The sequence below is a fragment of the Neopsephotus bourkii genome, unplaced genomic scaffold (assembly GCF_033783945.1).
Source record: "Neopsephotus bourkii isolate Nb327-2 ecotype Australia unplaced genomic scaffold, CSIRO-AGI_Nbou_v1 NB_1825, whole genome shotgun sequence".
In the NCBI taxonomy this organism is placed as follows: Eukaryota; Metazoa; Chordata; class Aves; order Psittaciformes; family Psittacidae; genus Neopsephotus; species Neopsephotus bourkii.
In genome coordinates this window covers 12,715,098-12,742,813 of record NW_026902298.1, presented here as the reverse complement: position 1 = coordinate 12,742,813, position 27,716 = coordinate 12,715,098, and the positions used below count along the sequence as shown (strand labels likewise).

The following is a 27,716-nucleotide window of genomic DNA, read 5'->3' as shown; positions in this document are numbered from 1 at the left end:
TGAAGTCAGTTGAAATTCTGTGCTGTAGTGACAGAAAATAAATTGTAGCCATGAATACCATCTCTCTTCCTCATGAGTAGAACTGTCAGGAATTTCTTCTACCTGTGAGCAGTTTCAGCAGATAAAACAAATGTTTCATGTTCTTTAATTACTTTTTTCTTGAATGAGCAAACTTTCAGACTGATTTCTGGCGAGAAACAGTTTTAAGATATTTTCACTATATACAAAAATACTTGTTCTGCCAAAAGTTCTATCTCTTATCAAAAGTGCTCAGGGGGACAAATTTTATTTCAAATCAGATTTCTTTTTCAGTGTGTAATTTGGGGAGATACAGATTAGTTCAGGCACAAAGTCTTTGCAGATTGACTCCAGATTGGAGCAAATCTTGGCAAATTATGACTTCTCAGATTATCAATATAGCCTCATTTAGGAATGACTAAGAATGCCATACAAATAATTTCCTTGTGGTATTTCAATGCTTTTCTAAGTTTAGAAAATATCAGAAATCTGTAATTAAACTAAAAAAAGCAATAATAAAAGAGTAAATCGAACTCTTTATAAAATCAGATTGTGACTCATGATATGGTTTGGATTAATTTTTTATTTTAAACAGCCATTTAAAGACCACTTATTTTTTTCCAAGCCTTTCCACTGTACCAATTGAAAGCAATGTGGAATTTTAGGTATGAGGATCCATGAAAAGCAATGTCTAAATTTAAAGAAGTCAATGACAGTTGATGTGCTAGTCAAAATTCCTCTCCATGATGACACTAATAACAACATTGCTTTGACCTGTTTTGTGATCATGGCCTGTGCTCTTGCACTAGTGACAAGAGTTGTGTGTATTCATTTAGCTTCTGTAAACCTGAAAGCCCTGCAAATCTCCCAGTCTTTGGTCCAAATCAGTGGTTTCTCTCCCTTCCTTTGCAGGCAAAAGAGCATTTCAAAGCAATGGCAGGATCTCCTGGATCAGTTGCAGAGACGACAACACTCCCTGGGTACAATGCAAGAAATTTTGGGCCTCTTGAGGGACATTGATGCCATTACAGAGGAGCTGAAAGAGCTGCAGGTACTGAGCCCTCCCAGCTGGCAGACAGCTTGCACTGCTACCAGTGTGTGTTCCTAAAAAAGCCCCCATGTTCCAGGGACTGCCTGGTGCCAACAGAAGATAAGTTTATCAGTTGTAGAAGAACACACCATTTTTACATAGATACCTGACTGTGCATTTCAATTTATCATTGCAGGTACATGAGAAAAAAACAGGCTTTGGTACAAGGACTCTCCCTAATCAGAAAGCCAGATACGGTATTACAGGGGGTGCACTACACGTTCAAGTTCTGTAATAAACTAAAGATGGGAAATAATCTCAGCTAAATTTAGAAATGTAAAAGCAGAACTGGAATAAACAGCCTCCTGTTCCCATTCCACATAATTCTTCTGGATTACCTTCTAGAAGTAACTACAGTGATTATACAATCTCAGGCATATGGGGACTATCTCAGGCATATATCTAGCTTCCAGGTATCTAAGCTTGAGAGAGGGAAAAGTTCCACTGTAGATGCACCGTGACTGCTTTTAGCAAGAATTTCCAAGTGTTAGCAGGGTGTCAGAGTGCAAATTCTTCACTTTAGCATAGGAAAGAAGTGATTTTATACCGATTTGCAATGGCAGGAAGTATATATAATCCTTTGGTCTTTCCTTGCCTTTTGTAAAGACAGAAAAATCCTTACGTCAATGGGTTGCCTTGTACCTAGGTTGAAAAACTCAACATGCTACGTGAAGTTGTGAATTTTAAATTCAAGATAAGACCTGTCTTTAAGTTATGAATTTTTCTGTCCTAGTATTAGTAAGCAAAGAACACACACTGTGAATAATTTTGTTGGAATCATGATAGGCTGAGGATGTGGGAGAAGACTGGTGAGGAAAGCTAACATTCTACAAGAATGTTAAATGGAGTCAATTATGAATAGGATTGATAATTGTATCCATTGATACAACTAGAAAGAGAACAGACTTTTAAGTACTTGGCACCTTCACCAGCCAGCTATTAAACACTATGAAGTACTTATTTTCATTATTTACATAGCAAAGACAAGTAATTTTCTCAAACAAAAAAACCATAGCAATCAAAACAGACCATAAAATGGGATGTCGTAGAATTCTCCAAGCACAGACTGTGAATCACCTGCCTACAGATGGGTGTATAGCAAAGGGCTATTCCTTGTGCCCTTGAATTCTGATACCTTGAGTGATTAATCAGTAGTGAAATCGAAAAATAGAAGTATGATTCCTCTAATTAGGCAACTTTTTGACTTTACCTACCTAACATCATTCTTTTGTATTTAGAAGCTATGAGTCAACAGGAGCCTCTCCACTGATTTCTTTGTAGTGAGCCCCTGAATGCCCTCTCTGCCAATGCCTTTTGTTTCTCACTTTGTTTGCAGGTGCTGGTGACTCCCCAGGACTGTGGGAAGCAGCTTCTGGAAGTAATAGATTTGCTGCAGAATCACAACTTAGTTGACTCGCAAATCTCTTCCTATGATGATAGACTGACACACATCACCAAGAGGACAGCAGAAATCAGCAAGGGCAGCACAGTTAAACCAGAAGTGCTTTATGCGAAAGTTCAGATGCTTCGTCAGCTGTATCAGAACCTTACAGCTCTGAGCAAGTCACGGTAGGGCTGTGCTTATGGCTCTGCTCTTCCTGATTAGGATGGCCAACCACTACCTTATGATTAAGCATTTGAAATTTTTCCTTTCTTTATTCATAAAGACATTGCACAAGCAACTTGAGTGTCTTGATTGCAGTTCACTGAAAGAAACCACTGTTTCCTAGATGAAGAATAGCTTCATTCTCAGCATTTGTTATGACTTGCTTTATGTGAAATCTGTATAGCATGTGGTTATCTCCCCATCTCCTAGAGGAAGAGGGAAATGTAATTTTTTTCCTTTGTCTTACTCCGGAAATAAATTAACCTGTATCAAAAAGGCATTAAAGGCATTCAAACTGTTGGCTTTTCTAAAGTTGTCTTTGGTTATGCTACCATTTTCTCCATGGGATCCTAATTCTGACTGTTAGTTTCTTGGTTTCAGAAAATCTCAGCTAGAAGAGGCTTTGAAGCTTTTTGAATTCTTCCATGACTGCAAAGAGGAAGAATCTTGGATCTCTGAGAAATGGAAGCTTGCAAGAACGGCAACATTAGGGAAAGATGTCAGCCAGATTACAGCCTCCATTCAGAAGCACAAGGTACCTTAATTTACTGACGATGTCTTGTCTTTGTGTTATAGCAAGATTTTAGAACATCTGTGTCTTTCAATTCAGTCAGTGCAGCACTTACAAGAAAGCTGTCAAACCACTCATTATCTCAAGTGTCATGACCAGTGTTTGAAATTTTTTAAACATATATAGGGGTGCTCTCCAAGAGGAGAAGGAAAGGGTACAGAAAGAATATGCTTCATGGATTAGAAGTGCAGCTTCTAGTGAAGATACTGGGGTATGTATTAGCTCACTTTGGATGGGAGGGGAAAAATAAAAGGTTGGTAGTTTTTGTTGTTTTCTTACTCATGTTTCCTGGATAAGAGAGATGTGAGTAAAGGAGATGGTGAAAAGACAGATGTCAGCAGGCAGGATGGATAATGTTTTGTGAGCTGACAAATCTGTTACCACTTTCCCTAAGACCTTACTGTGGGTTAATATGGACAGATTAGCTATATGAGCTGCTGCCTTACAACAAAGAATCACCATGGCCAAGTGAAGAGACCTGAGAACTTGCATAGAAAACTGAAACAGGAGCCTTTTCTGTAATTTTAATATACATTTCTGTGCATCCATGTATTTGTTTCTTCTGGAAGACAGCTGAATTGGTCAACAAACAAGTATCTCCTTCAGAGAAGACTATTACAAGCTTCACATCAAAGGATAATAACTTCTGTGTGGGGAGCCAAAGGGCAATCAGCTCAGGGCTCAGGGTAAAGTCATAGGCATGGATAAGACACAGGGCTCTTAGAAATGTATGTGTTATAGTAGTGAAGAATAGATCTTTGCTCTCAGCTCATGGGACAGAGCTGTGCTGACATCTCCCATCCTTCCACTAGGCACTCGAAGCAGAGTGCAATTCACACAGGGCTGTATGTACAGATGTGGTGAGGAGGGGCTTGGAGCTGAGCCAGAAGAACCCCACACAGCGGGAGGACATTCTGAGGCAGACAGACAACCTCCAGAAGTTGTGGCAGCAGCTCCAAGATGAGGTGGCTGATCGCAAAAGCCGCCTGCAGGCAGCAGCTCTCATCAAACAGGTAAGCAGGGCTCTGCTGTGGTATGTGGTGCGGGAGACACAATGTGGCTCAGTTCTGCCCCATGCCCCCTTATGGAGAGCAAGAGTGGCAGGAAGCTTTCAGGTGTTGTTCTTCAAGAAGATCTCTGGCAGGAAAGTCTCAATTGTCCTGCAAGGCAGGCAGGCAGAAGATTTGAGCAGCTGGTGTTGCTCTAAGTTAAAAACGCTAATGGAAGTAGCCCATGTAATAGTGCTGATGCAAAGTCTTTATTGAGTGGGATCTGGGTAGCTGTGTGACATTGTTCTAACATGAAAAACAAACAAACAAACCAATTAAACAGAAAACCCCAACAACAATAAAAGAAACATGCTGTGAGACTTGGATCTGCCATTAACTTCCACAGCCTGGGAAATGTTTGACCCTTGCCGTTCTGACCTACACATTTACACCTACATTCACAGATCTGCAAATAAACAGCTCTCATGAAAGCAGCATTCACAGTTCACATAACATTATGCCAGGCATTCTTATTCTCTTTTTCCTGGAGTATTGTGTGCAGTTCTGGTGTCCTCAACATAAGAAGGACATGGAACTGTTGTAACAAGTCCAGAGGAGGCCATGAGGATGATCAGGGGACTGGAGCACCTCCCGTATGAAGATAGGCTGAGAAAGTTGGCTGTTCAGCCTGGAGAAGAGAAGGCTGCCTGGAGACCTCATAGCAGCCTCCCAGTATCTGAAGGGGGGCTATAGGGATGCTGGGGAGGGACTCTTCATTAGGGACTGTAGTGATAGGACAAGGGGTAATGGGTTAAAACTTAAACAGGGGAAGTTTAGATTGGATATAAGGAGGAAATTCCTTTTAGGGTGGTGTGGCACTGGAACAGGTTGCCCAGGGAGGTTGTGAATGCTCCATCCCTGGCAGTGTTCAAGGCCAGGCTGGATGAAGCCTTGGGTGACATGGTTTAATGTGAGGTGTCCCTGCCCATGGCAGGGGGGTTGGAACTAGATGATCTTAAGGTCCTTTCCAACCCTAACTATTCTATGATTCTATGACTCTGTGATTTTTACTGTTGCTCCCATGAGATGCTCGAACAGAACTTAATAGCTTTGATCCTGACAAAGTTTAAATTCTCTCTTCTATCTAGTAAATTTAATATTGTTACAGTGCTTTAGCTATAACCCTTTGCTACTATGGGTTTTCTTTTTTTCTATTATACCTTTATTTTATATCTCAAAATCTTGTTTTGCTTTTTACAGTCATAGCCAGGCAGACAGTAAATTATGGAAAAAAGAAGAAAACTTTAGTTGTAAACTGAGTTCATTGTTGGACTATTGCTTGGAACCATTAGAAAACATCCGTTGAAATCACATTCTTACCAACATCATACACTGTGGGTTTTTACCACTTCTATTAAATGTCATAAAGTTTTAGTGAAGTAGGAATTCTTAAAGAGTTACAGGCAATCCTTAAATCTATGTACTCACTTTGATTGTGTGAATTATCTGTGCTTGATGTGATTATGAAATGCATCATGGATTTAGAGCTACCATTCAGTTTCACAACACCTAAAAGTAACCTTATAGCTACACACCGAACGGCATGTCTCCTTACTCATAACTTTCAAAAGAGAAAGATGCTTTCATATTATATCCAGTATCAAGTGTTTTCTTCCCTATGTTCTTTCAGTACTTTGCTGATGTTGATGAAGCAAATTCCTGGTTGCGAGAAAGGCAGCCCCTTCTGACCAGCAAGGACTACGGAAAAGATGAGTCGAGCACTGAAGCACTGTTGCACCGTCACTTGCGCCTTGAGAAGGAGATTGCAGCCTACTCGTCTGAGATGAGACGCCTCAAAGAGCAAGCTGCTGTTGCAGCAGAGCAAGCTCCAGCTGCAGTAAGTAGATGAGGGGTCGTGTCATGTTTTGTTGAAGAGTGTAAATGAAATGTGTTTTAATTATGTAGAATATTTTCAGTTTGCCAGAATAGAATATTCCAAATGACCTAAACAAGAAGATTTTTTAATTCAGTTTTAATTACAACTGAGGCAATTTTTTAAGTGACATTCATTGGCCACTCATAACCCACCTAGATAGTGTTCTGTAAAACACTAGAGATACGCATTCCCTATACCAGTCCTTACAACTACCTGCTCACTCTTCATTCTCATAACATTATTAATTTCAATTAGCTTTAAAAGCAGACATTTAATCTAAACATCTTTACACATTCTTTTGGCAATCTAAGATAGCTGTGAACCAACCCAGAGCTCCAGGAGCAATTGATACCATCCCACAATGGATGTTTAAGGCACATGGGATGAAGTCAACATTTGCAGGTGCCCCTCTTTTTCAGTGACTAAAAGGGAACATTTGACTTGAGATCAGCTTGTCTGACAACACAGTTCAAGGGAGATGAATGACACATTCCATAGCTTGCTTCTTTCATACTCTCACTATCACTCAATGTTTAGCCAAACCAGTCTGAGAGCTATGAGCATCACTTTGTCTCTTTCATTTACCTCATCATTACAACATTAATTTTTATTGGAACAAAAACTTCATTGCTTGTTATTAAACATGAAAAAGCATGTGACAAGATGGTATCAACATACAAATAAACATTTATTCACTAGAGCATTCGTAAGCTTTAAAACTGGAAATGTCTGGGTACTAAAACATCACCCCAAATAGAACTGTGAGCATAGTAAAATCTTTGATTTGTTGTCAGTTTTAAAAATCAAAAAACCCAACAAAACAACCTTGATGTGGGCACAAAATAAGAATATTTCCTGAATCAACAGATTTCAAAATGAGCTAAAATAAACTTCTGTAAACATATCTAAAACAAATTTCAGATTCAAGCAAATACTGGAAATGGGTCAGAATGCTGTGATTCGAACCAGCAAGTTCAAATTTTGCTTCATGTGAAATTTTTATTGAAATCAGAGGTATTCATCCATTGATGCTGTTAAATTTTGCTTAACAGATGGTGAAGACAGAAGCCCCAGGGGACTTAAATCAAAAGACAACTAAGCTACCATTCAGTCGAACCTGGGCAACATCTGAAGCTGCATTCCCTGGAATCTCCAGTCCAGATGTTCATTTTCTTCCAGAGAACATCTGGAAGACCCAAAGTGAAATAGATTCACTTTATGAGAATCTACAGAGCCTGGCTGAGGTATAGTATCCCCTCCAGTGCTTTGCAGTTCTCAAAAACAGTCAAGTCCAAAGCAATGCAAAGTGAAGATAAATGAGGTGCTGTGCCAGCTTCTGCCTTTCAGTTTAATAATGTGCCTCAATCCTGTGAAGTCCCATGAGACCTAAAGGCTTGAGATTATCACCACAGTTTGGTATCAAAGTGTATTTTGTATTAGCGAATTTCCCATTTACTTAATGGGGAGTCTTTTTACTTTATGAAAAGTGGGGTTTTGTGTGTTTTTTTCCCTCCATAATATTTGCTTGCTGCAGCTCCTGAATCTTCAGGCTGTTTTGCTTGATACCAGTAAAAATAAACAACCATAATCTGCATTCTCCATTTATTGCTTTTCACCCCCAACTGCCACAGTTCTGCCCTAAAGACCAACAAAATCATGTTTTATGGGACTTTTACATATTCCATAGATTACTGAGGTGAATCTTCAGACATCACCAGCAAGCAGCACAGCCTTGCTGCCTGTCAGAGGTAGAGCACTCTCCAACAGCTTCTCTTACGCTTTTGCTCTGGGAAGAAGGACTGTGATCTTAAGGAAACAGGATCTGTCCTCTTTCAGCGGTGTCTGGCAAAACTACAAAGCTACCACCTGTAGTTTAAATGCAATGATTTTTTTTCCCCGCAAATGGCAAGGAGTTATTGCAACAATAATTCAGGCTTCATCTGTTTTACAGGACAGAAAAAAGGCTCTAGAGGAGATGATTGGATATTATCGCTTCTGTAGCTCCTGTGAAGAATTTCAGTCATGGATGAAAGATAAAGAGAACATTTTCCGGACACTTCAGCCTCAAGCAGACAATGTGGAGGTCATGCAGCAGAAATATCAGGTACCTCTTTTCCCTGCTCACAGATGACATCTTTTCAATCAGACTGGCCTTGGGAAAATAGATGAAATTGCGGAATGAATTTTTTAGAGTCTTTTAATTCATTTCAACTCATGGAGTTGTGCATAGATATTTCAGATATTTCTTTTGTACAAGCTATGCTGAGCTTATTGAAGCCTTTACCTTCTGTGGATGTGGTATCCTGTACAAATATCATGGCATAAAAGAACTTTTTCTGATTTATCTTATACAACTTGGAAAAAAAAATGCATGAAAAAATCCTGCGGTGCACTTGCATTCCAGTGGAGGGGGATGTACGTGCATAAGTGTGTAGTGTGCACAACAGGGGAGGTCAGGATGGCTATAGGGAAATGATATGCCCTAGGTGTGTATGGTGTCAAGCAAATGGAGAAGCCAAGTGTGAAAGTGGGAGATAAGTACATATGACAGATTATTAAGAATCATGTCCATAGATATGGGAAAATCTTCAAGTTCTGCATTCTTATGTCTTTTCTATTTCAGGGCTTTTTAACAGAACTAGCTGCAGGGAAAGGCCAGCTGGGAGATATTGAAAACTTGGCTGCTAAATATGGGAAGATCAGTCCCAGCAAATATTATGAGATCCAGAGATGGCTGAAAGAGATCAACATCAGGTAAAGGTGCTACTGTCTCATGGAGACAATCGGAGAGCTAAGCTTTCATGTCCAATCTAGACTGCGCAGAGAGAATACATGACTGTTAGGTTTTTATGTCCCAGTATTGGCCTGAGGGAAGGTTTTCATGTCTAGCTGTTTGCTGTATTCAGGTATGGCTGTGGTTACTTAAACATCAGGGCAGGGTGCCCTTCACAAATATTGAAAGGAATATCAAACCCTGTTTGACTTCATTAACTGTGTTTAGTACATGTTCTGTACATAATCCTGGCACCATGCCACCCAGCTGGAACTGAGACCACAACCAGGTCCTGATTTTGACCAGTTGTTTATTTGCATCATGTCCAGTGTGTTCTGGACATCTGAGCAGGGTCCTCTTGCTTGAGAGGGTACTGAGATTAACTTTGATGTTATGGGGGAATTCTAGTGTTCAGTCCTTCAACCCATGTATGTCTTGATGAAATCTTTATACAAGACTTTCTGACTAGAAAAGGGAAATAACTCATGTATAACGAAGGCTATAACTTGAATCTGGTCTCTAGGTAAAGGCAAGCTTTGGGGTAGCAGCTGAAGCTAGATGCGAATAATGGGGTTCTCTCTCTCCAAGGTGGGAAAGCATGGAAACTCTGAAGGAAGAGAAAGGCTCCGAGCTGATTGGAGTGGCTGATGTGAGGACATTTCTTCAGGACTGTCAGAGCATAGGAGTACTTCTGCAAGATAAGATGGTCCAACTCAGAGATCTGGAACCAGGGAACTCACCTGCTGGACTAGAGTCAGACAAGCGCAAACTGTCTACAGTTGAGAGAGAAGTTCTGGTGATAGAGAGGAAAATCGAATACTTGAGGAGTGTCGCAAAATCGTAAGTAACCTACTCTTTGCTAGCTTTCTAAGAACACGTTGTAAATTACGGTTATAAAGAGAATGGGCAGCTTATGGAGTTTCTTTTGGAGTTTCTGTTTCTAGCAACCTGAAGAACTGGTTTACCCACTGGACTGAGATCATCTCTTTTGAATATGATTGGGTGATTGGAGAAATTATTGCTTCCAGATTTCACTGTTATAGGAGAATAAATACCACAGGATTGTCTGTGGCTCCAACAAATTATCTCCACTAATGGGAGTTGCCTAGTTCAAAATGTGGAAGTACCATTTAGGTCCTGAAAGAGAGTAACTGGGGGAAGCAAGAATGAAGGGAGAAAGATAGCAGAACATTGTGCACAGGAGTTGAAATTTGAAATATGAGTTTTAATTTTTTTACTACTTTATGTTTTCTGTACATTTGCAATGGGAATGAATGACTGAACCACAACAGTGTTAAAGGCTTTCACAAGAGATGCACTGTCTGCAGTACACGATATTCATATCAATATTTCTTGCTAGTATGGAGCATTTGTTGCCTTGGTTGGTTTTCCTTTTAATGGAAGTGTAAATACACAAATTCATTCCTTTTAAATAATATTGGTTCAAGCTCTAAATGCCTGAAGTGTTCATTCATTTGAACATATTTCCTGTTGTAGGATTAAGGACACCAACCCTGCAGAGAGCAGAGCCATCACTGAGCAGGTGGAGAACATGGAAAGGCTTCTGGCAAAGCTCAAGCTGGAGACACAGAAGAAGCAGGCCATTCTTCAGCAGGCCCAAAATCAACAGTCCTTCCTGCAAGATAGTCGCAGGCTCCTCCTGTGGGCAGAAGGCATTCGGGAGAAACTGAGCAGTGAAGAAATGGGCGTCGATGTGGCTTCTGCAGAGCAATTGCTGAAGGAACATCAAGACCTGCTGAAAGAAATTAGGTCTCAGAAAGAAAGGTAGAGAGATTCTGGCAGAGTGGGCAGAGTGGGGTGATATGACAACAGTACTTGAAGATGAAACATGTCTATTGTGTATATAAATTGTGCATGAAAGTGACACCCAAAATTTATTTAAATGCTCTTGACACTTATTGTCAAAAGGAAACTGCAGAACACGAAATCTATTTAGTTCCACATCCTGGTGGCTGATTGGGGGCTGAAAAAGGAGCTGTTGTGTTTGGAGTAGTATTCCACAAGCTCTCCTGACACACTCACACTCTCAGATAGTGCCATCTGCACTTTATTTCAGTTTCCCCAGTCCTTCTTTTCTCAGTTGTCATCAGCTTCAGTACTCCTTTTGCACATATATGAAGTGCCAGATATGATGCAACTTCTCTCTCTTTTAATGGGAAAGCCTGCTTAAATGAGGCAATCTCACCTCCGCCTCCTTCCTCCTGAGGAAATAACCAGCTGCATTTTGTGGTGCACAACCATGACTAGCAGAAAAAGAGTGAAAAGGATGGAGGAAAACTTAATGTCTAGGCACTGTTAAGAGCACAAAGAGATGTAAGAGAATTTATATGCCCTTATACAGTAAGGTCTCACTTTTCCTTTTGACTCTGTGTAGGTTTGTACAGCTGGAAGAACTAGGGCACAAAGTAATCCACGAACAACCCAGTAACAGCAGGACCACAGATGTCCGCCATGCCATGGAACGGCTTGCCAAGGAGAGCAAAGAGCTGGAGAAAATGTGGGAACAGAGACAGAAAAAGCTGCAGGATGGCCTGGAATTGCAAAAGTTCAACAGGGAAGGGGACCGCATCAATGCAGCCCTCTCCGGCCATGAGGCCTTCCTCCGAGGAGATGACCTTGGGGTATGTACATCAGTTGATTCTGTTTTCTCCTACTTCACCTCCCCATCCAGGGAATATGAACAATATTCTTAATTAGATCAGTTTCCTCATTTTTGTGGTCATAGCATTGGAAACCAGACTGTCACATTCTTATTAATGTTTTTATGGTCTTTTTTAGAGCAAACATTTTTAAACCAGCTAAATTCGTGGGGGTTTTTTGTGATTTGTTGCTGTATCTGCACATGTCAGGTGATTTATATACAATGACTCATCCATTTGGAGGCTAACCGTTAAAACAAGTTTTGGTTTGAATGTATTTTTTTTAGTGAAGTAAAAACCTGACTTTTCAGTAAATAAAGCTTTTTCTTTTCATTGAGTATTTTAAAAAGGTTAACGCAAATGGATGGAAAAACAATACAGGCAATAGTCACAAGATTAGTAAAGGAGGAGGCTGTGATATCTCACTGTCTTTTGTGTTTTAAGCTGAAACTGAAACTTTGATACTTTTGGGTCAACTTAGTGCAATAGTTTTACTTTCGTTATGCGCTTTCGTATTGCTGGTCCCTAGATATGCTGGTGTGCTGGCATAAATTTAGAATGCAGATTTTCCTAAGGGGTAAAAATGGAACCATAATAGAAACATAAACCAGACATATCAGGTATGATAGAAACCTAAGCACCTGCTGCTTATTTGTAGCCCTAAACATGCTTAAGCACATGCAAATTGTACACTGTATTTCCTGCCTGAAAGAAAAAAAGAAAAATAAGGTTTGATTTCTTTTTCATTGCTAAAGAAGCAACATATGACCAAGAGAAGACTTCAACAAATTTTCTTTCTTAAATGCAGGACCATGTAGATGCTGTTAGAAGCCTTCTGAAGCAGCATCAGGAATTTGAACAACTGCTGATGGCGCTGAAGAGACGAGTTGAAGCACTGAATGAAAATGGGGTGAATCTAATAGAGAACAGGCACTTTGCATCTCGTGTGTGAGTTCAAAACTCTCCTTTTTCATTTAGCTTTAATAAATGACCCAGTGTTATTAGCATTGGATTACAAACTAAATCCTGATCCAGCATTTATTTGACTGATGTGACCTGCTGAATAAGGGAGGAAAAAGACTTTTTATGCTCTCAGGACAAATAAGTGAAATGCTATAAATTAAAAGCAGTATTTGACAGAAAGCTAGAATAATTCACCTTGTATCATAAATTATATATAGTATTAAAAATTCTTTAATGTAAACTCATTAAATGCTCACATGAATCAAGTTTTCCTTCATTTATTGGTATCACATATTAGAATTAATGTTTGCTGTTAAAAAGTTACAGAAGACTTCACAGGGAAATAACTCATCAGTAGCAGCTTCATGTTTTTGCTAAAGCTGAAATGTCATCTGTGATTTTTTTCACTGTGCCAGAGCCAGTAAGATCTACTAAGGGGACCTCTGCTTAAATAAGAATCAGGAATGCAGGGTCAGAATGGACCTCTTGGGTCAAAAAAAGACCATGCTGTGATCACAAGTGTAATGTCTTGAAAATTCCCTGCACAAATTTATAAAACTGCTCTTAAAATCCAATTTCTTGCCAGCACTACTACCATGAGAAGGCCATTCCAAAGCCTCATTGCATTTGCATCACCGAGAAAATTATTAGTTAAGGTGGAATATCTGGGAAAGAGAAAGGTCTGAGTGTTTTACATGACTGCAATTCACTGATGCAACACAGCCATGCAAAAGGAAAATCCAGAGCAGCTGGCAAGCAGTAGCTGCTGTCCAGATGAACCCAGCATGATCATGGGACAGGGATGTATATCCCTTCCTCCTGTTAACAGAGATGTTGAACTAGATTGTATTTATATCATAGTCATGACTACAGTTAAGCCAAGGGGGACCAATATGACTAGTACTGCATTGGACTTCCTGTTTTTCTTGGTAGTATTGAAGAGAGAATAGTCACTCTTCGGCAAAGGTGGGAGCGGCTGATACAAAGCAATGCCAAGAGAAAACAGAGGTTGATGGATTCCCTACTGCTGCAGGTAAAAGGACAGATGCTGCACATCTGGTCAGTCATGTGTGAAGTAGTTTTACCCTTTGTCTTAATATGGCACAAATCTGAAACTGCTGAGTATTCCTACTGCAGTTCATTTTGTCTTTGGCTATGAGACAGAGAATTTCATTCTCCAGCAAGCAGGTGATGCACTGGTGATAAATCTTACACAGCCACAAACATAACAAAATACCAAAACAAAAATGGAAATATTGAATTAAAAATATCAACAATATATTTTTTCTACTGGATGAGTTTATTCTGTTCATTACTTATTATTGTTCTGTCCCTTAATAATTGAGCACAGTTACTTACAGTAACTTACTTTTGGCACCAGACTTAGCTTCCAGTGCAGAGATACAAAGTTATACCAGAGGACTGGACCACTTATGTTTAAAATAATCTATGAAAAATGCAAACCTTCACTGATGAAGACAATAGATAGTAATGTGGCAATAAAGGGAGTAAGTAATACTACTCTGAGGGCTTAAAAACTCATCAGTGGTTCAAGTTCATACCTCTTCAGTTTTGTTGATTATGTAGAACAACTTTTATGTGAAAATACATCACATTTCCTAACGGTCAGGAAAAAAATCAGGGCTTGATCCTAACATCAAGGACAAACTACAGACCCACAAATACTCAAAAGTTAAATCGATTTAATCCTGTTTGTTTCTGTAAGGAGTTTAATCGTGATGCTGCTGAACTTTTGATATGGATAGAAGAGAAGTACAAGATTGCATCAGATGAATCCTACCGTGATCCAACAAATGTTCTACGCAAACTGAAGCGGCATGAGGCTGCTGAGAAGGAAATGATGGCTAACGAAGAGCACTTTGCAACACTGATAAAGGTGAAGGCAGTTTTAGAGCTAAATCTTTCATCTTATCCCACATTTCATAGGTACTGATCTGCTCAAAAAAAAAAAAAATAATGATGTGCTGTGTTTTTCCAGCAAGGAAATCAACTGATTCAAGGCAACCATTATGCTACAGTTTCTATCCAGCAGAAGATGGCAGAGCTTCAGAAGAAGTGGAAGGAATTGTATTCCAAGATGATAGAAAGAGGTGACAAACTGAGACAAGCTGGGCAGCAAGAACAGCTCATGGAACTGCTCCAGGTCAGGAGGTGATGGGGAACAGAGGGGAGGAATGACCTAGAAGCCTGGTTGCTTTGTTGTGTAGTCCTCACAAAAAAAGAGCAGAATATCATCCAGATGGAAGTCTATTTTAGGGTGTCCATTTTGTCTAAAGTCTCAGGAGAGAAAACCCAATATAATGCTGACCAAGCTCACTCCAAAGCTATGAGCAGGGTAACAGTGCCAGCACAGCACCAAGACACATTGCTGTTGAACTCAGGCCCAACATATCTGTGTGGCCATCCCATACTGGGAAAATAATCAGAACTCTCTGCCTGGTCAGTGCTCTGCAAACATAACTAACTGTTTACTTGGAGTCAGTTTGGGACTGGTGACATGGCACTGGTTTAAATACATTGTCATTCAGGCAAATTGTGTAAGAGGAACAATGTGCTTTGAAGCTGTTTTGATACCAGTCATGTCATGGAACTGCTGTTGTGTTGTAGCTGTTATTTGAAGCCTTTGAAGATTGTTTGATTGTTTTGTACTATGTCACTGAAGATAGTTCAAAGAGACTGTTTAAAATGGTGTGCTTTAGTGAAAGAAAGAAAGACTAGTCAAAAATAATGTGCAAACCAAAATATTCCCAGGAGATGCCTCTTAAAGACTCCTGACCATCATGTTACAGAGAAAGGGCATACAGACTTTACCACTATGTTGAGGAAGATGTCATGGGAGGGGCTGAGTGAGAAACTGATGTTGAAGCATCAGTACAAGTGTGCTGTAACCTCTTCCTGGCAGGATGCAAAAAAGAAGATAGAGAAAATTGAGAAAGTTCTTCAGGAATCTGAGACAGGCCATGATTTGCGCTCCAGCCGTGATCTACTCAAGCAGCACAGACAGCTGGAAAATGAGACACGTGAGCTGGCAGAGAAAATGAACTCCATTGTATCCCATGCAAGGAAAATGGCCACCAATCACTTTAACTCGCAGAGGATTCTGGATGAAACACAAAAATATCTGAAAAGGTGAGCAGTCACTCTCTTTTTGTCTTCACCCTGTATGACAAATAACATTTTTCATTTTACCTCCTAGAAAAGCTGCCTGTTGACCCACCTCAACCTTTATTACTGGACCTTTCTGTTGTCTACTGCACTTCTCCCCTAGCCCTTTGCTTATCCAGAGGTCTTCCACTGGTTGTTTCTAAGAGGTGCAGTGATCCAGCACTCCGTAGTGACTAGTTCCTTAAAACATCACAGTACAAGCCTAGGACTTCAAAAATGTAATTGCTTTCCCTCTGCTTATGTTTAGTGTTATTGTGTAAGTCTACTAGCCAAAAGTAGCCTTCTGTAGAATGGATTCTTGAATATGCAGTCAGTACAAACCATTGAAATTTAATTGCAAAGGAGTGTCCAGTGTTTTCTAGTCTTCACAGTGGTATCGTAGCCTAATTCCCTTGGCAGAACCAGGGTAATGCTTTGTTTTAACATATATTTGATGGATGACACCTAGGTTTGAGTCTTTACAAGCACCTCTTGATGAGAGGCGTATGTTGCTGGAAGCTGCAGTGGATCTCTATGAGTTCTACCATTATCATGACATGGAGCTGAACTGGATTAATGAGCGATTGCCTATTGCCCATTCCACCAACTGTGGGAAGTCCTTGGATGTGGCTCAAAACCTGTTGCAAAAACACAAGGTAACTCTTTTAATCAAGTGCATTATAGCATATTGGCACATTACATTTCACCTCAGCCTGCAAAGCATCACCTACACACTTTTTTATCTTCAGGAAGGTGGTTGCAAGCAAAGTGTATTGCCACACTTTCAATGAGTATATTTACTGATTCCAGCACTCACCCATCTAAAATGGCTCTAGAGGATTGAAATAAGTCAGCAAAGTGGCTCTGTTTTCAGAGCAAATATGAAATTCTTGTGGGAACTGCAGAATTTTACATGTTTTGCAGTATTATTATTGTGATAAATTTTGTAGCTTTTCCCACTAGAAGTGGATAAAAAGCTAGGGTAATTCATGTTAAATAGAAAAAATAGTTATTTGCTTTGTGGGTTGACCTGGGTTGAATATTTTGACTGTTACATGTTTGTCCTATTTTTGTTCTGTGCTTACTGCTTCATTATACATGCAGTCTTGGGGTTTGTGCATGCTACATTCTCTTGGAGAGCATATAACAGCCATTTGATGTTTCTTTTAGTACTACTACAAAATGATTTGAACAAGCCATAGTCAATATATTTACAAAGACAGGTTAACACTGATTCCTGGAGAGTTTGGTTCTTTGTAGCAGTTCCTTACAGCCCTGGGGCACCTCAGAGCTGCCTTGCACCACAAGCAACACTGAATATTACAGTACCTGGATTGCAGGTTCCATAAGAAGGGTTATAAGATCAGTGGGGAGGCTTTATGAAGCAGGAGTCTAATCATTTTCATGGTACTGTTGACAACGTCTCTTACCATCATCCGCCAGCCTATTCATGTTCTGGGGTATTTTATGTTCCCATCAGCAGCTCAACACTTTCTTCTGAATCCACCATCTTTGTGTCTCATCCCTTGTCCTGCTTCCTCTCCCAAACCTTGCTGGCTGCTGGGCAGGGGAAGGTTCTTGGTAAGGAGAAGGGGTAGGACCAGACTAGAGCACCAAGCTAAGAATTTTGGTGACTAATGTTGAGGGAAGTTAAGGGATGTCTGCTTCCACATTATAGACTCTTATGTTCTCCCTCAATGGCAGCATCAAGAGCAGAGGGGTCCCATACAAGAGGGGCTGGGACTAGTGGCTGAGGCTGTAGCTGTTGTAGAAATAGACAATCCTTGTGTCCACTGGCTATGCTCTGCCCACTGTCCTAGGACTAGGAACATACAGAATTTCATTGTCCTCACATACCCTTCCTTTATTCCTATTTTTTCTTTCATCTCATTCCCAGGAACTTCAGGCAGAAGTGAATGCCCACAAACAGCAAGTCCAGCGGGTCCTGGATAAAGGAAAGGCAATGGTCGTAGGTCAGCACCCATCAGCTCAGAAAATAAGTGAGAAATGCCAGGAGCTGATGACTGCCTGGCAGGGCTTGGAGAAGGCCTGTGAGGAAAGGATGAAGCAGCTGCAGCACTCAGTTGGCTTCCAGGAGGTACAAATTACAGCAATGTACTTGCATAGTAGCTTCTTCAGACAAACAAGAGGGTCAAACTTGTAAAGTGAATAACGGAACAGCTTCACTGGGACTGGTGTTTAGTCCACTTGTGTGATGCCAGACTCATGGGAATAGAGTTTTGTAGACATAAATGGCATTTACAGTATGTTCCCTGGAGAACTGGGTCATCCGGCTCTTTTTTCCTATAGCCTTTATGAAGCCTGATTCTTAGAGGTGATTTGAACTTCTCATGGAGGGTAATGACAAGTATCACAGTGATGTTACACAGTTAGGCCCTACCCTTAGTGAAAAAAGATAAAGGAAGGGTCAAGTAAGGATACTGATGTGAAGAAAGAAAAGTGAGACAACTTGAAACTTATTGCCAGAGTTCTGATGCCTGGAGAAGATCTTAGTTATCCAGTACTGAAGTCTTCCATCTCATGGCTTCTTTCTCCTTTATATGATTTGGCAGAATAGTGTGGGATAGTAGTTTTTCCTATGAAATATTCTCTATTTATTATTTAATAAAATATCACAGTAAATCTTACAGTACACCTTCCCCATAGAATTTATTAGGTCAAAGAGATGCCGTTAGTGTTTCATAGAAACTCTAGGTAGAAACTGATTAACTTTCTCTTTAACTGATAGTTTTTAATGAATACTTCAGACCTGGAGGCTTGGATAGCAGAAAAATACCCACTTGTGACAAGCAAGGACTATGGTAAGGATGAAGATGGAACACTGAAACTCCTCAAGAAACATGAGGTATTTCTTTGCTTAAAATCTGTATGCTGGTGTGGTTTTCTGGTGTGTCTGCAGTTGTAAGATTTTCTGTTTTATTGGTGCTCAAGTGTCTAGCCATCTACAAGATATTTTGTGTTGATGCGTGTCTACATATGAATGGACTGCGAGGAAAGATCAGTGAAGCTTACTAATATGGTTGGAAAAACTGCAATTTGGGGAAAAAGGATACTGGTGAATATTTTCATCTTATTTTTTTGAGGCCAAAACTGACTGTGATCTGATACCTTCTGTTCAGTCTCAGCAGATGAATGCAGAAACCTTGAGTTTTTTCCTCAAATCCAAAATACAGATATAGTATTATTCCAAGAATGCTTTTCTCAGCATAATAGTGCATCAGGAATTTCTAATTGAATTTATTCACTAATTTGTTTGAATTTATGTACACTTTTTTCCCTCCCTCCAAAAGTGTTGCTAGAAAATTATCTAAAATTGATAAAGTCTTGGAAATGTCACATGCTTCCAGAAAGTTTTTCTCCTCTTTTAATGTCTCAATGACTACACCATAGGCTGGTGCAAAAGTTCAAACAGTGAATATCTTGGACAACTGGCTCTCAATCAACTCTTTTCTCTGCCAGGCACTGGAGCATGAGATTGCCATTTACCAAAATCTGATGAAAGAACTGAGTGAAAATGCCCAAACTCTTCCTGTAGTGGGCTTCATCCAGTGTGTTGAGGTTGATGCACCAAAGGAACAAGTTCAGTCAAGACTCCAGGAGCTGCAAGAACTAGCAGCAGCAAGGTATAAACTAGAACTATCGCTTGTATCCTAGGCTTGATTCAAAGCCCACTGAAGTCAAGAAAGTGTATCTCTAGTTACCCCATTGGAATTCAGATCATACCCATTATCGCCTCTTTTTTCAATTGTAGTTAGGAAATCACTTGTTTCTGTATTAGAATTGCATGCACCTATGAGCTTTCCATAATTGCTAAGCAAGAACTCTACATTTGATTCATGGAGTTTGGCTATATATTAAGGATTTTGAAGCCCCAAAATTTCCTCTTTACCCTTCATCATCCGCCTGTACTGTGGCTTGAGATGCCACATTCTGACTTGCCTTTGTGGTATTTGGAATTGCTATCAAAAGGGAAAAAAATGTTTTTAAAAGGTTTCCTTAAGGTTGCTTGAAAATTACTTAATTCATTACCTAGCAGAAGGGAGACAATTACAGTTGTTTATATGACCAGTGGCAGTGCTAGTATAGGAAAGGTTTTCCTTTTGATCATTCATTTACTTTTCATTTCACTTCCTTTCTGTTATTGTTGCAGTAAGATATTTACAACTTGCTTGTACACAGGATTTTTAAGCACTTCTGTTTTGTTGTCAGGAAGGAACAAATAACTGCACAGTTTAGGGTTTTCCTCCACAAAAATTTCACTCAGAAAAGGAATGGGGCTCTGCAAGTACAATAACAAATAAAGTCTGAATACTAGAATAATTAAACCTAGAAGAAATACTAATATTTTACCATTTATTTTTATTCTTGTTTACAATTGAAAATGTAAAAGCATCAGTAGAAAATTCTGTGAATGAAAAGTGCAGGAAAATACTCAGTATACAGAAATATTTTTTGTGTTTGCCGAACACAGAAATGTCTTGTGTTCATTCATGCTTAATGTTAATCTGGGTCTTATGGTGCCTTATTGGTGCTCTGGTTTGTACCTTTGACCTGCATTTTCCTTGGTGGAATCTTTCAGCATGCTACATCTTATGTGACAAGCAATTGTGATTCCTGCAAGGAAACTAGGTTAAACTTTCTTGGAATGTTTCAACAATGGGCAGACAGTGTTAGCAGATGGAAAATGGGTATTTTGTTTATATCTCAGGCTGTACTATAAGATACTCTCAACAACCAGAAATATGCAGCAGGTTGCAGCAATTTTGCTGAACAGGCAATATGAGCAGAACTGCATACATGGATTTCATAGCATTTGCCTTTCTGATGCACCACCCTCAGTTAGAAAGATTTCCATCTCATTTTCTTTCCAGACCTTGAAAAACATGAAGGGTATTCTTGTAGGAGAAAAACCAAACCAAAACAAACCAAAAAGAACAACAAAAACAAAACCCAGGAGTGAGCTCAGCTAGGAACAGTGCTTTTCTTGGGAACTCACCCATTCAGTCTGACCTGGCTAAAGCTGTCATCCTACAAACATAATTTCCAATCCCAAGAAAAAAAGCTCTTTCATTAGAGAGAATGAGCCTTGATGTTGAGAAATTTTGGGGATTTAGTAGGAAGAAAGCTACTGAGTGCCCTCTTTGGTCTAACTGTACTGTCTTGTCTCCTTCCCCTCACAGAGGGAAGAAGCTGGATGAGACTCTTGTCTTGCATGAGTATCTACGAGAATATGAAGATCTGCAAGACTGGATCACTCAGCAGAAACAAACAGCCAGCTCTGAAGACTATGGAAATGATTATGAACATGTCTTGGTGAGGTTTTTGAGTAACACATCAAAAGTCAACCAAACTATATATAGTAAGACTGTAAAAAGATTCTAAATTTGTCCTTGAAAACTTACAGACACAGTCAGAAGTAAGTATAAATAACTGGGAGATAGAGAGCGAAAAGGGTGAAGAGTGGGTGGGAAGGATTGACTCATTATGACAGGCAAGCAGCATTGCCTAACACTTCCATCCTGTTACCATGGGGGCTGAGCTGCATGAAACAGCTGCATGCTAAAATGTCTGTGCCTTCAGAAGCAACTTCTTTCTATTTTTAATAACCAGATATTTCAGTGTGGTGTCCATTAAGGATTTCTTTCATCATAAATGCTGGTATAGACATCTGCAGTAATACGTCTTCACATGGCACAGAAACTAATGTCAGCCCATTACATATCAATAGCCATTCAGAATCCTCATTTTTATAATTTACTTCAAAATATCTTGTATCTTAAATCTTAAAATCAGGCTACATTATCCAGTTACAGTACTGAACACACATTTGCATTCATGAAGTAAATACATATAATTTAATAAATTATGAACACACATTTGCATTCATGAAGTAAATACATATAATTTAATAAATTATGAACACACATTTGCATTCATGAAGTAAATACATATAATTTAATAATTTAAATTCATTGTACATTGAATGTTTGCGTCTATCCCTGGTAATAATGTTTCTGCTTCCCATCTGCATAGCAGACTTCATATTTTTGCTAATAGTTTGTATCTCCTCATGGGTTTTAGAGTCATTCGCTGCAGTTTCTCCATCTCTGAATATGATCATCTTATTACCTGTGTTTTGTACTGTATGTACAAACATACAATAGGTATGTTTGTGAAAAGAGAGCACTCAAAACGCCTGTTTTATTACTTTTGTTTTTCCTTCAAAAGCAACTTTGTGCCAAATATGACACATTCCAACTTCAGTTGGAAGCAGCTGGGAAAAGAGTTATGGCTTGCCAGCAGCTGGCAGACAACTTGCTGAACTGTGGGCATTCTGACTCCCGGGAAATTCGACAGAAGCAGAAAGAGCTGAGGTAGGAGACTTGTGTTAGCTCTACGAGGCTTTGTCCTTTCAATTCACTCTCGACAAGGAGGAAGTGAGAAGGAATTAGAAAAGGATAAGGCATGCCCTCCCAGTTCTCTAATTGCAAAATATGTGGTTTCCTCACTGCTGCCATGCCTTGTTTAAAAATAGACTTCTACAATGCAGACATTATCTGCTCGCTGATTTGGCTTCTTGTCAATTGCATCAGAGGTGCTTTACAAGTAAGGGGTGAATGAACTTCCTTTGCCCTTTGAAACAGAATCACCTAACTGAAAGGCTAAGAGTTTAGTTGCTTCTTTATTGCTTCTGATTTTCAAGTTTGAATCTCGTGACTGCTCTGCAGAACAATATCAAGGTGTTCTGAGCTTCTTATGCCTGGTATCGGTCCAAACTGGTCCAAAAGAGAATATTTCATGAAGGAATAGTAGGGTCTGAATCAGTCCTCCAAGTCCTGCATATAAAACCTGAAAAGCATACTGGAGAAGGGCACCTCTACACAGGATCATCTATTTTAATGGCTGGAGCAGGCAGGGCATGGACAGAGTAGGGTGAGAGACATGCTGCCACTCAGAGAATTGCTCCAAGAGAATTTCACAGCAGGAATGAAAAACAAAGTAAGGGAATGACTTGTTTTCCGTTCTCCTTTACTCCTTTTATATGGTCTTTTTCCACATCCTCCCTTGTAGGAACTCCTGGGAGGAGCTGTTGGAAATTGCCAGATTCCGAGGTAAGCGACTGAGAGATGCTGAAGCGATTCACAAGTGTTACCAAGATCTGACAGATGCTCTGGCCCATATTGAGGTAAAAAATAATGGGAAAGTCTCATTCGAAGTTTATTTTAGTTTAACTTGTGGACGTTTCTTATGATTCTCAGACATGCTGTTGGTACACCAAATCAGGCTGTGAATCTGTTATAGAAAGGCATTTCTCCAATGGTTAGGAATGTTCTAATTTTCACCTAAACTGACCTGAAGCAAGTTTCTAATCATTTTATTCTAGCAACAGTGTTGTCCTCCAGATGAACTGCCTTTACTTTCTCCTTGCTGTGCTCGCAGTGGATGTCTGTGTGACAACTACATCCCCTCAGAACCTTTATTGAACTAAATAAGTGTTTAAGTCCCCTTTAACATGATGGTTTCTCCATTTCATCTTTACAGTAATCTTTCCTAAGCATTTATAACAAAATTTTTATCTAAAGGTGGTACACAGTAGACCTGTTTCCTACAGAATGGCTTGAAACTACTGGTTGTTAATGCTCCATTAAGTATTCACTCTATGCCACTGCAGTAGCTATTCAAGGTTGATTCCCAGCAGAAGTCTGCAAAACATTCTCCTGTTTTGTCTGATCAAGGAAAGACTTAAACCTTCATCTCATGGTCCAGTTGGATAGCTTAATCACTAAGATATTTACAAGTGAGTTACTAGGACAGATGTACTGGAACAGATTTTTCTGTCTCCTTTCACCTATCATCGTTTAGTAACCCAGGATGTCCTTAACAATGCGGTCGCACTACACAAAGTGATTGAAGTAGTCTTGTAGTGTGTTTTGTTTGGAAGTAAACAGTAACAAAGCTTTCTTTGGTTTCTTCCTTCTAGGAGAAGTCCAAAAGTATTCCAGATGATGTTGCTAAGGACATGAGAGGTGTGCAAACCCAGCTCCGGAAGCACGTGGCCTTGGAGCATGAGCTGTCTGGGAATGAGCAGCAGGTAATGAAAGTCATGTATGGTCTTCAATGTGTAGCTCTGTGAAAGCCTGGAAATCTCTAAATGTCTTACTTAGTCTTCTGCTTTTTAAATGTATTCAAGATCTTATGGCCATGATAAAGTGGATCATTTAGAGCATTGCAAATAAGGGACACATTATAATAAGCACTGACTATTGAACTGATTCACAGGGATATTTTTGAATGCTGTTTGAAATGTGTGGTCACGCCAGGCTTTATGATGTGTTTACAGCCTTCTTCAAAGTGTTCCAGGTAATTATAGGGAAACATCCAGCATCTGTTCTGTGTGCAGTGAAACTGAATGTTCACTGAACACAACATGCATTGATTAACTGTAGAAGATTATAGAAGGAAGGATGGGGCAGTCTGGAATTTTCAACAAGTTAACATGGTAGGAAGTGGACTGTAAGAAGGATATGGCTCATTATACAAACTTATGAAAAGTTTCAGCTTATGAAAAAATTCGCTTGTATTTGGGGCTCTGCTTAGCTTCAACTGGACAAATAAAACTAGTATGAGTTTTCTCTTCATCCGTTTGTTTAGTGTATATAATGGTATAGTTAACATAGCATGTGAAGTAATCCCAGTATTATGGCCTCATGTTTTGACCTTGCAGCAGGTAACACTAGAATTGATCCCACCAGCTGCTTGTTACTTTTAAAGGTAAGAAAGCATAAAATATGCATGAAGAAAATGTTATTCTACATGGTCACTGGGGAAACAAGATACAGTTAGCTATTAGTTGCATTACTCATGTAATAAATGGTATTGTAAAAAGGAGAAATAAAATCTGCCCACTTATTTGAAAGATCACTGTTGTGATGAGCCTTACCTAACGCTGGATGTCACTGTTATTCCACAGAATTGAAATTAGGGACGCTTTTCTTTAGCATGAGGAAAGTTAGGTTAGAAAATGTTTGAGTTTCATGTACAGTTACCATACCCTTTATTGTACTTTTCTGATACTAGCTGCATCTCTCTGACTCTCTTTTCCCTACTCTCTTCTTTGTCCCTGCATATAGCTGCAGGAGCTGATCCACTCTGCAGATCATGTGCTCACCCATTGCTCAAAGAAGCAGGTGGCAGACATGAAATCAAAGCAGCAGGCAATAGTGACCAACTGGAAGGCCCTGAAGTCTAAGGTGGAACTGCGCAAGAAACTTCTGGAACAAGCATACAAGCTTTACCAGTTTCAGGCACATGTAAGCACTTCTGCCTTCCATCCATTGGTACACAGGGGAAAGATACCTTCAATGTGTGTGAATCATGGGTGTACATCCAAGCTGCAAAGATTGATGTAAAAGGCTGTATGTGCTATCTGTGTTATTAATCAAGTATTTAAGTGCATCTAGCTATTTAAAAATGAGTTAGAGGATAAGGTTTTTACCCTCTGCAGGAAGGAAAGCCTGCATCCAACTGTCTATAGTATAACTGATAGTTGTCAGAAATGGTCATCGTTTCACAGGAGTGGCATAAGTGTTATCAAAAACTGAGTAAGAGCAATAAAATTAGATGTTAGATTCCCTTTTAAAATGCCTAAAAGATTGTTCTTTCTCGGGCACGCAGTAACCCTCAGTTAACTTACTTCATGGAATGTATCCAATGAGACACACTGGTCTTTGCAGTAACCTCTCAAATTGCTTAAACACAGTGACATGCGTATATCAACATACCATCACCTGCAATGCACAGCAGCATTGTCTCCAAAGAACTCAGTAGGTCACTGAGCTATGATTTGCTATGGAATACATTGCAAATATCAGGAGTCTCATTGAAGGCACCTGAGCTATACCACTGCAGATCAGTAGGTAATTGCTGCAAGTACTGCAGTAGCAGGTACTAAAATAGCAAGGGTGTCCTCTTTTATCATTCTTTGTATTCTTGAACTGTTCAGTTGAACTGAGCAGTGATTCATCCTGTGATCTGAATGGCAGAACTATAGCCCTTTTCTTACCCTGGCATGTGCCCTTTAATCTTCATTGGTAAATTTACAAGCAATGAACACCTTAAAAATATATAAATCTGTCAGTGCTTAACAGAGGGCTACACAGTTATTAAAGTGCTTTCTTAACATCGTAAAACAAAATGACAAAGCCAGGTGACTGTATTCTCAGTGACATGCCTAGATAGCATTATGCCCCAGGCCTCTCACTGTCTCTTTGATATCAGTCTGCTGGCAAGAAAGATTCCTGGTCCCCTCAATTTTCATCTCCTTTTCTGGTAATAATTCCCGAAGAAGTGAAGAGCTGTTTCTGCAAATTTGGTAATCTTGTCCAAATGGCACAAGGCAGAGCTATACAGTCTAATCTCAGTAGCTCTAGGGTTAGTTAGAGCAGCTTTGCTGCAGAACATCACCCAAATCGCTGAATGTAATTGTACACAGATTAAGCAGTGAAACAAAAACAAAGCAGCCTTTCCATTAACTTAGGATGCTACACAATCCTCTGGTGTATCTCCTTGAATCCCATCCATCAAGTACACTCTTAGTCTGATTAAATAGCAGAGCTGGCCCTAACTGACAGCACACAGTAACAGCAGAGGGCTCCAAATCCTCCAAGTCTGTCGAGGAAAAGGAATTTAGACATAGACTCCAAATATTTCTGAATGATCTGAGGTTCTGAAGTTTGTACTAGGATCTGCATGGTCTTGGACAGGCTCTGCTTAGGAGTTTCCTGCAGACTGATACCTAGTCTATCCTTAAATATTGCTGGAAGTGGCAGTACAATAACCACTCATTGGCTCTTGACTTATTCCACCACATTAAAATCCTGAGATTTATGGATTTTTTCCTAGTGCTTAGCTTAGAATCTCGAGGATTCTTAGACATTTGCAGTGCCAAATGCAGTGTTAGTGTCTACAGTGACATCTAGCTATGTATGAATTAGTTCTGCAAATTTAAATGACGCCAACACATGTGCACTATGTAAGTCCCTTTAAAGGGACCATGGTCTTTTTAAAGAATCATTTTATAGCTCTGTTCACTATCTTTAAGAAAGGAGTATCTTGGCTTTAAAATCTAAACTCTTAGGATGCTAGCTTGGTTAATTTCAATTTTGTGGTGCTTTTCTGAAAATATTTTTTCCTGGCTGAATTGTTCACAGGCCAGCTTTTAGCTGTGCAAAATTTTCATGATATAGATAAAAATCCCTGGGTAAAATGGAACAAGCAAGAAGCTATTTCTATTACAGAGTTTCCTTCAGTGGAACAGCCAGCAATCATTCACAAATTTTTTCATTCTCTGCAGTAAAAGAACTTTTTTGTTCAGCTCTTAGTATACATAATAGTCTTCTAAAATAGACTTAAAACCTAAAAGACCATTTACCACCTCAGAATTGAATAAACTCACCCAAACAGGCTCAAACTATACCAAAATTCAATTAATCCCCAGTACAGTCCTTTGCACTCCTATTTTTTACCAACTCACACATAAGAGCAAAACACCTATTACAGATTCAAATGAGACGCCTAAAGTAAGTGGACTGGTGAAGATACAGAACCAAATGCAGAAAAAGTCATACAGAAAATGTCAAGCTATTTTTATTTGCACAAGTTTCCTCACTCACAGTAAAAAAATACTGTCAGTGATTTGATTTGGAATTTTCATGCTTACAATTGCCTAAGCTGAATGCTTCAGACATTTTAAGGTATTGTAAATACCTTTATCGTTTCATCAGATTTTGACAGTAAACTCGCATTACATCTTTATTCCCCCCAGCACTGTGTTTCTGTGCCAATCTGTCAGTCATAAATTTACACAAATAAATAGCTGAATCTTGCAGGTACTGATATGCTTAAGAATTTTTTTCTGACCTGTG

At 39.5% G+C, this 27,716-nt stretch overlaps 1 protein-coding gene across 1 annotated transcript in view; it reads left to right on the top strand.

The window, feature by feature from the left end:
• Nucleotides 1-27,716, top strand: part of SPTBN5 (spectrin beta, non-erythrocytic 5) — a 92,249-nt gene that overhangs the window by 11,795 nt on the left and 52,738 nt on the right. The window contains exons 8-32 of the mRNA XM_061343779.1: nt 931-1,069; nt 2,445-2,677; nt 3,096-3,249; nt 4,098-4,298; nt 5,965-6,171; nt 7,263-7,454; nt 8,162-8,314; nt 8,834-8,964; nt 9,572-9,823; nt 10,481-10,768; nt 11,379-11,625; nt 12,452-12,591; nt 13,540-13,639; nt 14,333-14,503; nt 14,606-14,770; nt 15,530-15,756; nt 16,241-16,427; nt 17,669-17,869; nt 18,521-18,637; nt 19,252-19,415; nt 20,973-21,105; nt 22,021-22,166; nt 22,864-22,978; nt 23,774-23,884; nt 24,924-25,103. Coding sequence (XP_061199763.1) covers nt 931-1,069; nt 2,445-2,677; nt 3,096-3,249; nt 4,098-4,298; nt 5,965-6,171; nt 7,263-7,454; nt 8,162-8,314; nt 8,834-8,964; nt 9,572-9,823; nt 10,481-10,768; nt 11,379-11,625; nt 12,452-12,591; nt 13,540-13,639; nt 14,333-14,503; nt 14,606-14,770; nt 15,530-15,756; nt 16,241-16,427; nt 17,669-17,869; nt 18,521-18,637; nt 19,252-19,415; nt 20,973-21,105; nt 22,021-22,166; nt 22,864-22,978; nt 23,774-23,884; nt 24,924-25,103 — 4,354 coding nt within the window. The remainder of the gene's footprint in view (nt 1-930; nt 1,070-2,444; nt 2,678-3,095; nt 3,250-4,097; nt 4,299-5,964; nt 6,172-7,262; nt 7,455-8,161; nt 8,315-8,833; nt 8,965-9,571; nt 9,824-10,480; nt 10,769-11,378; nt 11,626-12,451; nt 12,592-13,539; nt 13,640-14,332; nt 14,504-14,605; nt 14,771-15,529; nt 15,757-16,240; nt 16,428-17,668; nt 17,870-18,520; nt 18,638-19,251; nt 19,416-20,972; nt 21,106-22,020; nt 22,167-22,863; nt 22,979-23,773; nt 23,885-24,923; nt 25,104-27,716) is intronic.